We start from the raw sequence: 12862 nt of genomic DNA on the forward strand, positions 1-12862 counted from the left end.
GATATTTTCTTAAAATATCAGGGGGCACGAGTGGCCAAGTCGTCTGAGGCGCCGCGATTCGTTGTGCAGTGTTGCGTCCCTTGGGCACGCCAGAAATCTTTGATTATGTTTCTAGGTTTGTCAGCACCATACCCGTGCTGGTGGATTTCGCCGAAGTGGTAAACGTCTGAAACCTGCATCACCTTGGGCTCTGCTCCTATATTAAGCTGACACGCCGTGATATAACTATTCTAGAATACTGTTAAGAGCCGCGTTAAACCAAAATCTCCCACTCACTCATTCTTAAAATATTAGGTCCAAATTGCTTCCACGGAAATCGAGACAAGAATGGCACCACTTAAATGATGACTGACCGACTGACTGACGAGACGAGGCGTCGCCTATATAACAACCACCCCCAGCCCCCACCCCCACCCCCCGCCCATTATATGCAAGACTTGGTAAAAAACACAACGACACGACACTAGAACACAGTTAATTATAGGCTTTATTGAAAAGCATTGTCAAGGCAATTGCTAAACAATATTAGTTTGAACATAATACAATAACGTGATATATATTTGAAATAAATCATCACCAGATAAAACATCATCTCTTGGATATTGTTTGCATAAAGTATAATATAACGTGAAAGGTAGAAAATGGTTACATATGCATATTAACACATCAAAACATATTTTTATCCCGAATATTTACATTTTTGTAATTCGTTTGTATATTTCAAGTACACAGATAAAACCATGTTTTTTGTCATTATAATTCCCCCGTTTTGAAACAGTCCGTCCGTCTGTCTGTGCTTCGTCCCTTTTCCGTTTCCGGAGCAGAACTCCTAAACCGTTGAATATTGCTTGTTGAAGCTTGCTATACAAATCAGTCCAGTGGTGAATTGATGCCTTTTGATGACTTGGGAACTTTCTTTTCGTTTTTTTGTGACAAGTTGGAATTATACTGAAAACGAGGGTAGTCCTGGTTTCCGGGGAAGAACCCCAAAGCCATTGAATATTTCTAGATGAAACTTGCTGTACAGATCAGTCTAGTGGTGAACTGGTGTCTTATGATGATCGGGATAGTATTGTGTGTTTGCATGTCTGTCTATTTGTTGTTTAACGACGCACTAGCAATTTTGCGATCCACACAATTGGGATACGATGACATGCATCAACCAAGTCAGCGAGCCTGACCACCCGATCCCGTTAGTCGTTAGCATGGGTTGGTGAAGACAAATTCTAACACGGAATCTTCACGGGACAATACTACTACTAGTAGTAGTAGTAGTAGTAGTAGTAGTAGTAGTAATTTTGCGATCCACACAATTGGGATACGATGACATGCATCAACCAAGTCAGCGAGCCTGACCACCCGATCCCGTTAGTCGTTAGCATGGGTTGGTGAAGACAAATTCTAACACGGAATCTTCACGGGACAATACTACTACTAGTAGTAGTAGTAGTAGTAGTAGTAGTAGTAGGAGTTGGAGTAGTAGTAGTAGTAAGGCAGAACAACAGCTTGTTCACTTCAACCTGTGATCTTGTGCATTTTCGTACAGAGGACCTGCAATCAATGAAAATGTTATGTTAAGTAACCAGAACATCATGGTTCGACTGCACATGTCAAAGTTGGAATTTACTCAATTGATTCGTCAATGATTTGCAATGACCTGTGAAACAATCAATCAATACGTTGCTCCTTTACTGTGGAAAATGGAATAAATGGATATTTGGATGGAACATGAACTATGTTCCTCAGGTTTCTTTGTTTGTTGGTTGTGTAACATCGCACTCAGCAACATTCCAGCTATATGACGACGATCTGTAAATGATCGAGTCTGGACCTGACAATCCAGTGGTTGACATCATGAACATAGATCCGCACAAATGGGATACGATGACGTGCATCAACCAAGTCAGCGAGCCTTACCACCCTGTCCCGTTAGTCGCCTTTTACGGGAAGCATGGGTTGCTGAAGATCTATTCTACACCGGATCTTCACGGGTCTGTTGCTGAGGTGGGACTACAACATACCGGAAATGGCTGCTACACCTGCCCTGTTCACGGTCGTCATCTCAATTGGCTTGTCTCTACAACAGTCACATGTTACAGAATATTAACACCAATGCCTCCGTGTATCTTACTTCCAGTTATGCCTATTTTCACAATTTGCTGAATCTATGGATATGTTTCAGTTTGTATATGCAAGGGTTTTCCATTTGTGTGATGTGAAAACTGTAAAAACAAAACTTACATTAAAAAGGAAATTTTGGAATACTCACCCATTTGGAACTTCTGTAATAACAAAGTGAAGAATTTGTTACAAAATACCCATATTACTCACTATATCTTCTGACAGTTGGAACACATTTTAATGCAACCTCAATCTATGAATTTAGTGATTCCTCGTTTGTTCGTGAATCATAAACAAGCGTTTGAGTATGTTTATGTTTGGCTATAACAAAATCTCACCTTTCGTATAAGGGTGTCGAATGACCAACACGATAACAGCTACAAGCAGTCCTATGACCACGATTGCCACAAGTGCAAGGCCTCCCCAAACAGCAGAACTAGTTGTGGTCTCTTGATCAGGGGCTCCCTTTGCAGCACTTTCAGCCGCGCTTCTTCCTACAATACATAGTGCAAATAGGAATAGACATTAAAAATAGCACAAATATAATTATCATTGTTTTTAAAAGATGAACTAAAATACAATTCTGATGTACTTTTATCAATGGTATATGATTGTTACTCAGATACCGTCCATTTCATGTTTATTAAAAAAACATAGATCCTTCTTCCAACCCAACAACCAACTTCAGATTTTTTAATGATTGTCCCCAGGGAATTCCCGGTTAGAATAGGTCCCGGCAACCTATGTTGGTCCTGGTAGTGACGAAATGGATGCGGAGGTCAGATGGGGTGACTTGGTGGCTAGGGTGTCCTCGTAGTCCGACAGCGTGGATGATTACTCACAATATGGAGCACTGGGTTGTCTGATCGAGACTCGATTATATACAGGTCGCCGTCATAGAGCTGAATTTTGCGGTGTTACACAGCAAACAAACACATTTAATGATTGGTCGCTAAACTTACCACCACTGGGCGACGTGACCTTCACTTTAATGACACATGTCCCAGTGCCTGTCTCGACTTGACCATCCGGGTACGTCAGGTTGTTGGTGGCCCTACAAGTGTAATTCCCTTCATCTCCAGCACTGGCGTTGACAATGTGATAGGTGTCCCTGTGGCTTGACTGAGTTCTGGTTCCAGCCGTTGTAGCCAGCGTCCACGTCATCATATGGTGTCTTGGATAGGAATCAACTTTGCACTGTACTGTTCTTGACTGACCATTCGCAACCCGAACAATCTCCTCGCACTGAATGGAAGGCGGGTCTGGGAATATAATTTTAAGTTTTAGAAACACCATTACAAAAATGCAATAGTAGTGTTCTGAAGTCGAAAATAAAGAACGGAAATTAAATCAACATCATGCATGGATATCAATTCAACCACATGCATCACGTCTGCAGCTGAATGTGTACTTGCTTATTGAGTTGATGCACAATAAAGTGTAAGCCATTGTACGATACCGACTATATTATTAACATGTGTTTATAAGTCAATATCAAAGTGCTGATACCAGGCGCTCGCGAAAAATGAAGGAAGCACCGGAAGCACCAGTCACAAAACATGATGCTGGTTGGTTGGTTGGTTGTTTAACGCCGCATTCAGCAATATTCCAGCTATATGATGGCGGTCTCTAAATAATCTAGTCTGGATCAGACAAGCCAGTGATTAATATCATGAGCATCGATCCTCGCAATCGCATCAACCAAGTCAGCAAGCCTGACCACCCGATCTCGTTAGCCGCCTCTCACAAAAACTTGATGTACTTTACAACTTACATGGAACGCGTATCTTTACCAATTGTACACCGAACGAATAATTCCCTCTGTATGCAGGTGCATGTGGTGTAAGGTGATATGCAGGCTGTTGAATCATAACGATATACTCCCCAGCATCAGCCTGCTGTATGTTAGACATGACAGGCGGGGTCACAGATCTCACGAAGGACGAGTTCGTGTCAAGACTCCGCCAAGTGAACGTCTCCGGTGGAGGAAGAGAAACGTCCGTTTCACTCAAACTCACAGTATCACCCACTTTTGCATAGATGATCTTGCTTTGCATTCGTTTTAGAGGATCTACAATTACAAACAGTACAATGATCTTTTCCACTGTATCCTCATTATTAAGTTATATGAAATATTACTAAATAATACTTCATAAAGAAAATTGAACTGACGACACAAAGTATATCTTTTCATGTAATTAGCACATGGTTCTTTCGTTTGATTTCATGGAATAATTCAATCTTTCCCGGTTTCCACATTATTTGTAAAGTTGTTAAAGTCAATGCACGTTACTCACAAATAACATTGATCACTGTGGAATCTGATCCAAGTGTCTTGCCGTTTAAAGACACTGAACAAGTCAAGTTACCAGCTTCAGTCCTGTTAGCCTTCCCATGAAAATGGCGTCTCGGGTAAGATACATTCTTCCAGTTGTGGTTCCAGTGATAGGAAAAGCCTGTGTGAGGTGTGTATACGTAGCAGGAAGTGGAGAATCTGAGTCCATCAGCGACTGTGATATTATGGTTCGCAATATCAACTCGTGTTTCGTTATCTGAAAGAAGGCAAATAATTTGAAAGTACTGACAAGAATCCAGACATTAAATGCCAGGCTTATTGTCGCGGATATTTCCTCCATAACTGTTCAGGGGGTATTAGTGGGTTATCGATTATATTGAAATAACAAACGTGCCCAAATCATGATGTATTGAATTAACCTGGATATGCAAATAGTATGCTGTGTATGTGTTACATATACCAGTCCACTACTTTTGCTATCCGACCCGTGAAGATCCGGGATAGAATAGGTCTTCAATAACCCGTGCTTGCCGTAACAGGTGACTATGCTTGCGCAAAAGGCGACTAATGGGATCGGGTTGTCAGGCTCGCTGACTTGGTTGATGCATGTCATTGTATCCCAATTGCCTGGATCGATGCTCATGATGTCAAACACAGGATTATCTCGTCCAGACTCGATTATTTACAGACCGCCGTCATATAGCTGGAATATTGCTGAGTGCGGCGTTAAACAGCAAGCAAATAAAAAAACTTGTGCTGTCCAAAATCGTGTTTGCATGTACATTGACAGGAATACCATATGTATGTCCAGATACCAAAATATGACCTGTTAAAGAACAGTCAAAGTGTATCAGAAGGTTTTGAATATTTGATTCGAGTTCACTGTATTATAACGCTCACAATAGAGAAGCAGACTAAACTTAAAAATATGAATAGTCATCATTTCATGTTTCTGAAACAAGTCATTCAATACTAGTATACGGATACAATATATATATTTTTAACGTACCCGATAAACAAGCGATTCTTGGTATGTTATAACCATAGCAGGATGTCCTGTTAGTGATAATTCCTACATGGCACTGACTCAGATGTCTTTCTCCCCGTGAACAATTACTCCCGGTATGCCAAAATAGTCCATGATGTTTTCCAGTTTGAGGCATAGCTACATTGCGTGTGCTGAAGGAAGAAGAATTAATGTTTAATCCATGCAAGCACATATGACTAATTCCAACAAGGGGCAAAATGCAAACAAGGTATATATTCACCAACAGGTACTCATAATAACATAACTCGAAAATGCCGAAATGTCAAAACCATTGCATGATGAATAGATGGCCGATGGTTTAGCACATCCATGGTGGCAGGAAAGCTTGTTGGTTCAAGCATTGTTTCTTCTTGCCAAAGACCCGTGAAATGGCTACACAATGTGTATTTTGACATGTACCATCTGTTCCCGTGTTTGTACAGATGAACAGTTAACGTCCTTGTGCATATATTTTGACAGATGGGCTGGTTGTCCGGTTTGGCCTGTGACGCCTAGCTTTTCTATAAAAACAGGTATCATCACCATTTGACAGTGATTCAAAAAGACATCTTGTGACATAGTCGGTATCGTATAATGGACTCTGCCTTTAGCAGAAATGTGTTATGATTAAGCAAAGAGTTTTGTCAGTGTTATTTTGTTACCCGTCGTGATTTGGCTGCAATATTGCTGTAAGTGCAGGACGTGCCTACTCACTCACTCTGAAACTTACGTGTTGAAACCAAGCTGCTTGCACAAGACATGTGAGACGTTTCGACCAAAGTAATTGAAGCTTTCAAGACACGCCCTCTGCCAGGTACCGTTGTGGTACATCTCAACATTGCCATAGTTAGGTCCTGGATCCAGACGTACTTGAATACCTCCACCTGAAATGTGTTGAAAACAAAGAAAAAAACTTCACATCACTCTTTCCAAACCTCCAGAGATCACTTTCTGAATCTGTCATAAGTGTGCACTTAATAATTAATTATTGCTACTTTGTTCCTTGTATCCTGCATGTGAACTACGACACATCTAAAATATTAACTCAACGTTTTCCAGAATTGTCACAATAGCAACAAGTTTACTAGTCAATGTCATAATGGAGGGGGAAGCAGTAAGCTGCTATCAGTGTAAAAGCTTCACTGTATGTAAATAAATACACTGATCTGGCCTAAAGTACTGTTGCTGTTTTTCCACTGTCCGTTGGTGTAATCCATTTGATGATATGGATTTTGGATTTACTTACACACACATGCAGAGGAGAACAGCACTGTGAAGAATGGTACGATTGATCTCCACAGACCAGGGTTACAATACTCCATCTGAAATGGACACGTGAAGATCAAGGTAGACAACAGGTCCTTAGGAACCCATGCTCCTTGGCGACTGAGGCAACTAACGGGATCGGGTGGTCAGACTCGCTGACTTGGTTGATGCATGTCATCGTATCCCAATTGCATAGATCGATGAGCATTATGTCAGTAACTTGAATGTCGGGTCGGGTCCAGACAGACCGCCGCCATTTAGCTGGAATATTGCTGAGTGCGGCGTTAAACAACAAACAATCAATCATTCTGAAAGAATGATATTAACATATGATACAATGGAGAAATACAGAATTCAAGTTTAACACGTTCCAAGAACCCCTCTATAAATAGGATCAATCGGAATAGGGTTATCTGACACCTGACTATTAACACATGCCTCAAATCAATACATTAAGACACAGAAAAGAGACAATGTATGTTATTATGCAATACACTGTCATCTAGGGCCCAATCAGTAACTTCTAGTAAAAGGCATAAACCGTTCTGTGTTAGTTGTTTATTGTAACTAAATGTACTGCACATTCGTTTAAACTATGGATACGCGTGCTTACATGAATGTTGTTTAATCTTTCTTAATATGTACATGGGACGCACAATAAATACATAAATAAAATACAGATTTCATTTTATATAGTTTCTTCTCATATTAGTTATTGTTTAATTTCATACAAATAGGTAATATGAAAAACATTAGCATACATAGCATAGTATACATAGTATTTCATGTGCGCGACCATGAATCGAACCGTTTACAGTTCTCTCTGTTTTGATTGAATATAGTGAACATTGAATTCAGGCTCATCCGAAGGTGCATATTTACTTCACGTTACATATTTCACGTTACATAACACATTTTAATTATAACCCACCGGTACTTGAAGACCAGCAGAGCTTGAAACCTAAAGGAGGAAACACGTGTTACGTTACAGAACGTTCAGGCCATAGGGACATTCATGTGGTGAAAGCAACTGAGGAGGCTAATTCTTTCTCACATCCTGGTTGCACTTCAACTTTTTCACATAGACACTTGACTGATATGTAGAGGCTTGTTCAAAGTTACCTTCACAATGCGCAGGAGGTACTAAATACCAGTACTCAGTTTTCGCCTCTGGTCGCCGACTGTGCATGGTGAAGGCCTCACGTTTTTATATCTCATTTTTTCTCTATACAAAGTTTAGTTAATTTCGACCATTTCTGATATTTCTACTGATTTGATTATTCCAGACATTCTAGATATGTTTCTGGTATACAAATACAAACGACAAACCCTTTCCATAAGCAAAAGTCATATCTGCTAAAGGCAGACTCCACTCGACTATATAATTTTTTTATGTGTTTATGAGCCACCATTACATTGCATATATATTAATATTATATTAATCAGCTTGACAAAAATTTACAAACTAAGAAATACTCACTGTTACATCTAGTCGACCATAGATTCAATGCGTTGTCAAAGTTTTGTAAAGCTGTGACTGGCTACGCGTTGACGAGCATTTAGGTTAACATGGCCTTCCCTTGTGTATATATATATATTGTTTTTTTACATCCTGGTCGTGGTGGCATTGTATAACGTCATACCTTCCCGTAAAAGATATTGTAACGTAGCCTTGACTAAAATAGATGACTGTGTAATTATACAACTCGTACACGACTTCAGTGTGATCAGTGTTCATTCACCAGTTTCTACCCACTATGTTCGACCTGGTAAGACTTTGTAAAGGCTTTGCATGTTTTTGAGAAAATATATTTCGAAGAAAAGACATATTTAGCTTGTAATAAACGTCTTAACGTCTAGTTCCTGTGTGGCACTGGACATTCCCCCCAACATTTTGATCATAAACATGTCGATAAGTGTAACCTCTTGAATGTATTTTGTTCATATTTCTTCAGTATGTTTCGTAGATTGTCGCTTAATTATGGATTTTGCCGTTATATAACACAGGGAAGCGGTAAGGGTAAAACTGATTCATTTTGTACTCCTTTCAATCTGTATGTACGAATAACTGGGACATGCGTAACGTAACCATGTGCAGAACACATAGTTCAGGTCGGGTGGAGATCAGAAATGACAGCAATGTTGAGTAGCTTGACGAGTGACAGCGCATGGTAGCTCATCTCCTGAGAATATCTTAAGCTTTGACAGACAGCTGGGAAAGTTAACTCCAATGGACGCTTGGAATGCAAGTTGACTGTAAGTTGATATGCGTTGTAAATGTAGTATTAGAAGTAGCAGCAGCAACAACAACAGCAGTAGTACTAGTAGTAGTAGTAGCAGTAGTAGTAGTAGTAGTGGAGGTGGTAATTTTTAACATCATTGCATCTAGAATGAGTGAGTGAGTGAGTTGTGTTAAACCCCGCTTTGAGCAGTATTCCAGTTATATCACGGCGTGTCTGCTAATTGTGGGAGGAAGGCCCGACGTGATGCACGAGCATGGGTATGGTGCTGACACACCTTGAAAAATAATCGGGGCGAGATGGCAAATAGATAAGGTAGGTTTAGTTAGTGAAACTGAATGAGTGAGTGAGCTCGGGTTTAAGCTGTTTTAAATCAACTTAAACATTATATCAGTTACCACGGCATTATCTTAGCTTAAGTAATGTAGGTCTTACATTTACGACGTGATGAATATTATGGGCTTGGGTATGTGGCCATTGCAGCTCCCAGATCGAATATGTCTGTACGTCATAAATTATTATTCCTTTACCCATCTGTCTGCGTACCCTTGGAGATACAAACAACAAAGGCGAGGACTGTCATCAAGGTTATGACAGCACTAATGCACAAAAAAATCTTAACTAAAATGTTATTTATCAATATATTCGTATTGTTCTTTGCAGTATCGAGTTGTTGGTGGATATCTGAACGACAAGTGTCATATACTGGAACTCAATCAACAACCAGTTCCGGCAAGATCTGCCAGCGATGGGATTCTCAAGAGCCCCACACTCACGAGTACACAGACGATGACAAGTTCGTTATCTCAGGCTTTGACGCTCCCCAAAATGTAACAGGATCTGCTAACTACTGCCGTGACCCATCACGTGACGGGTATTTGTGGTGTTACACCACGGATTCCGATGATCGGTGGGAAACGTGTGAGGTCCCTCTGTGTAACCCGTAGCACTGAATTGAATAGAAGTACGACACTGGCCCAAAGGATCTCTCCTACCGACTTTCAACAACACGTTTGTCCTATTTTCATTCATTGGAAGGGAGACAGCTGCAACATTGCTAATGCGCCGTCAATCAATAGCCACTCACTTACTCAACAGTTTAACTTGGTGACATTTTTTTATTTTAAAAAAAATTGTTTTTATTCATTCCAGAGGGTACATAGTCATCGTATCACAAGAGGCATCAAATTACATGTTAATTATAATGAGAAAAATGTACAGGAAGTGATATGACAGAAGGTTCACCTTTCATACTTTTTAATAATTGTAAGAGATATAAGGATTATTTGATTAAGGAAGCTAACCCGCCTGCGTTATGGTTTTCTCCAACAAACTCCATTTTTTAGAGAAAGAACTAATTGTTCCGTTTTGGTGACATTGGTGGCATTTGTTAATACGCGATACTGCCACTACAATGGAGATACTGCAACAACAACAACGGCATCAGTAGTATCCCAACCATGTTCAATGATGTATTTCTACGGCGAGAGACCTGATAGGTTCTATTGAAGGAAAACCTGTAATTTCGTGATTTTGCAAAATAAACATCTGTCAGTGTCAATGTGTTTATCTTTTGCTGTGTCGTGTTCTACATTAAAGGGTATTTATTTAACTGATGAGCAAACGGATTTGATTGGTCCTGTCTCAGATTAGGGTGTGATGTTGATGGCACTGAACAAGGTGGAGAACGTCAATCACTCAACCTGGTGGCCGGTTTCCGTCTCAGCCAGCAATATTCCTTCTGTATTACTGCGTTCCTTAAATAATCGAGTGTTGGATACATTCAATTACTGGTAGGTGTGTTGATATTGCCCCCGCCATGGTAATACGGTGAGTCAATGAGTTGGGTTTAACGCCGCTTTTGACAGTATTCCAGTAATATCACGGCGTGTCAGCTTAATGTGGGAGGAAAGCCCGAAGTGATGCAGGTCACAGACGTTTACCACTTCGGCGAAACCAACGAGCACGGGTATGGTGCTGACAAACCTAGAAAGATAATCGGGTCGAACTGGGATTCGAACCCACAATCATAGCTTTCTGGCTTACTCAAGAGAAGCAACTCTGCACAGCAAATCGCGGCGTCTTAGACGACTGGGCCACCCGTGGCCCCCAGTAATACGATGACTTGCAAACAGCTAAATCACATACATGATCACAATTTTGGTTCACTCTTGCGACGATTATTTCCGGAACCTTCTCTGATCCTAAATCCTTTGGTCAATCAGTGGCGATTCCGTGATAGAACTTGTCCCCTGCAACATGTCTTGTCACAAGAGTCGACTTCCTGGAATTGGTGGTCAGGCTCGGAGGCTGGTAGCATGTCATCGTGTCCAGATGGCGTGACGCTTTGCTCTTGCTATCAATCTCTGGATTATTTATATACCGCCGTGGTATAGTTGGAACACAAACAAATCTATGCACACACATAACGTGATGACGTCGCATATACTATGATGGAGAGAGAGTCTTGATGGCCAGTCATGTAAAACAGTAAGTCAAACGGAAGGTTGTCGTGTTCAGTAATGATACAATAGTAAAACTGTCAGGGAAGAGATGAGGAAACTGATTAAGCCTGCTAACCTTATTCACACCACTACCGTGTTGTTGCGGATAATACCCACAAAAACGGAAAGTCCGGGGTTCGATACCTGCCCGCGCCATACCAAAAGACGTTAAAACAATTGGAAGGGACCAGTTTGGCCATCGGTATTGAGGGTATAAACCAAGGACTGGACTTCTTTTCAAATTCCATGCTGATAGAAGGGGTCCGGTCCAATGTTTGATTTAGATAATTGGATTTTCTTGGACAATATTTCGTTTTTCATGTTTTGAACTTAGACATATGTTGGAGTCGAAGTTGGGGGTATAAGACTAGTGAGCCCTGCCGCTTTGTAGCCTGGTTATATCTAAATTTTCACCCGGATTCACAGAAGTCGACTTTCGCGTCCAGGCTGTTATTTCTATATATGACCGTTTTATAAGTAACATAACATAAGTTATGCCTCCGGCGCATGAGTGAGCTCTATAGGGAACAGTAAGAAATATATTTGGGCTTAAGATTATTGATAGTAGAATAGTAGATAGCAGGAAATGGTCCCATGTAAATATTATCGTGGTACAGGTATTAACACTTCCAGTGTAATTGCCTTTTGGGAATGTGGACGTTATCCATCGACCTTAGTATAGCTAAAAGTACTGGCTACAAATACTGGCTAAAAGTACTGGCTAAAAGTACTACATATGCCATCTCACAGACTTCGGCGTAAGGCATACGAAATGTTATTTAATCTTGATTCAGTAGGTAGACCTTGTGTACATTTGCTCCCGATGTTGCACTAGCTCGAGTTGAATGTACAAGGCCTAATATTGATACCGGGATACACAACACAATTCCAAAATCTGAAAGATTATGTACATATTGTAACTTAAATACACACCAAATCAATTTGTATTTCGACCCTCAGTTAGTATTTGAAACTTCAGGCTTACACCATCAAAGACTAAATAACAAAGTAATAATAAAGTCTGATAACAAACAAGACGTTTATCTATTAATTATTATGTTTAGGAAACGGCAACGGTAGAAATGTTAGGTACAGTAATGGTCTTTGCATGTGTAACAGTATCGTTATGAAAAACAGGATGCCTAACCCGAAGTATTACAATGTTAATCCTTACTGTGGCTGGTTCACACAGCTCGGCTGTGGCAGTTTCAATTGCATAACCATGGCATACTTCCTGTGTGTGCAACTACATGTTAATATCCATCATGAAGACATGATTATCTATACCATCCTACATTGAGAAGTTTACCAATGGCTTTGTTGAAACAAAGTGAGTGCGAAAGTTGAAAGTTAACGTATCATGGGCAGTATTTCAAATATATCGTGACGAGAACGTTTTTTATGCCAG

General features: G+C 40.4%; 1 protein-coding gene across 5 annotated transcripts in view; it reads right to left on the reverse strand.

Moving 5' to 3' along the window:
* Positions 1-1366: 1366 nt before the first annotated feature.
* Positions 1367-12862, reverse strand: part of LOC124128704 — a 68832-nt gene continuing 57336 nt past the window's right edge. Inside the window, exons 1-12 of one of the 5 annotated variants that reach the window (XM_048398144.1) lie at positions 8191-8284; positions 7642-7671; positions 6691-6766; positions 6175-6328; positions 5427-5596; positions 4419-4673; positions 3896-4192; positions 3084-3383; positions 2460-2615; positions 2270-2282; positions 2022-2077; positions 1367-1551 (exon numbers count right to left, since the gene is read on the reverse strand). In XM_048398144.1, the coding sequence (XP_048254101.1) occupies positions 1511-1551; positions 2022-2077; positions 2270-2282; positions 2460-2615; positions 3084-3383; positions 3896-4192; positions 4419-4673; positions 5427-5596; positions 6175-6328; positions 6691-6766 (1518 nt within the window). In that variant the 5' untranslated portion in view covers positions 7642-7671; positions 8191-8284 and the 3' untranslated portion in view covers positions 1367-1510. Of the gene's footprint in view, positions 1552-2021; positions 2078-2269; positions 2283-2459; positions 2616-3083; positions 3384-3895; positions 4193-4418; positions 4674-5426; positions 5597-6174; positions 6329-6690; positions 6767-7641; positions 7672-8190; positions 8301-12862 lie in introns of those variants that run through there. The other 4 variants (XM_048398142.1, XM_048398145.1, XM_048398143.1 and 1 more) reach the window with 4 other exon arrangements.

This window comes from Haliotis rufescens, unplaced genomic scaffold (assembly GCF_023055435.1).
Source record: "Haliotis rufescens isolate VD_foot unplaced genomic scaffold, xgHalRufe1.0.p SCAF_18, whole genome shotgun sequence".
Classification (NCBI taxonomy): domain Eukaryota; kingdom Metazoa; phylum Mollusca; class Gastropoda; order Lepetellida; family Haliotidae; genus Haliotis; species Haliotis rufescens.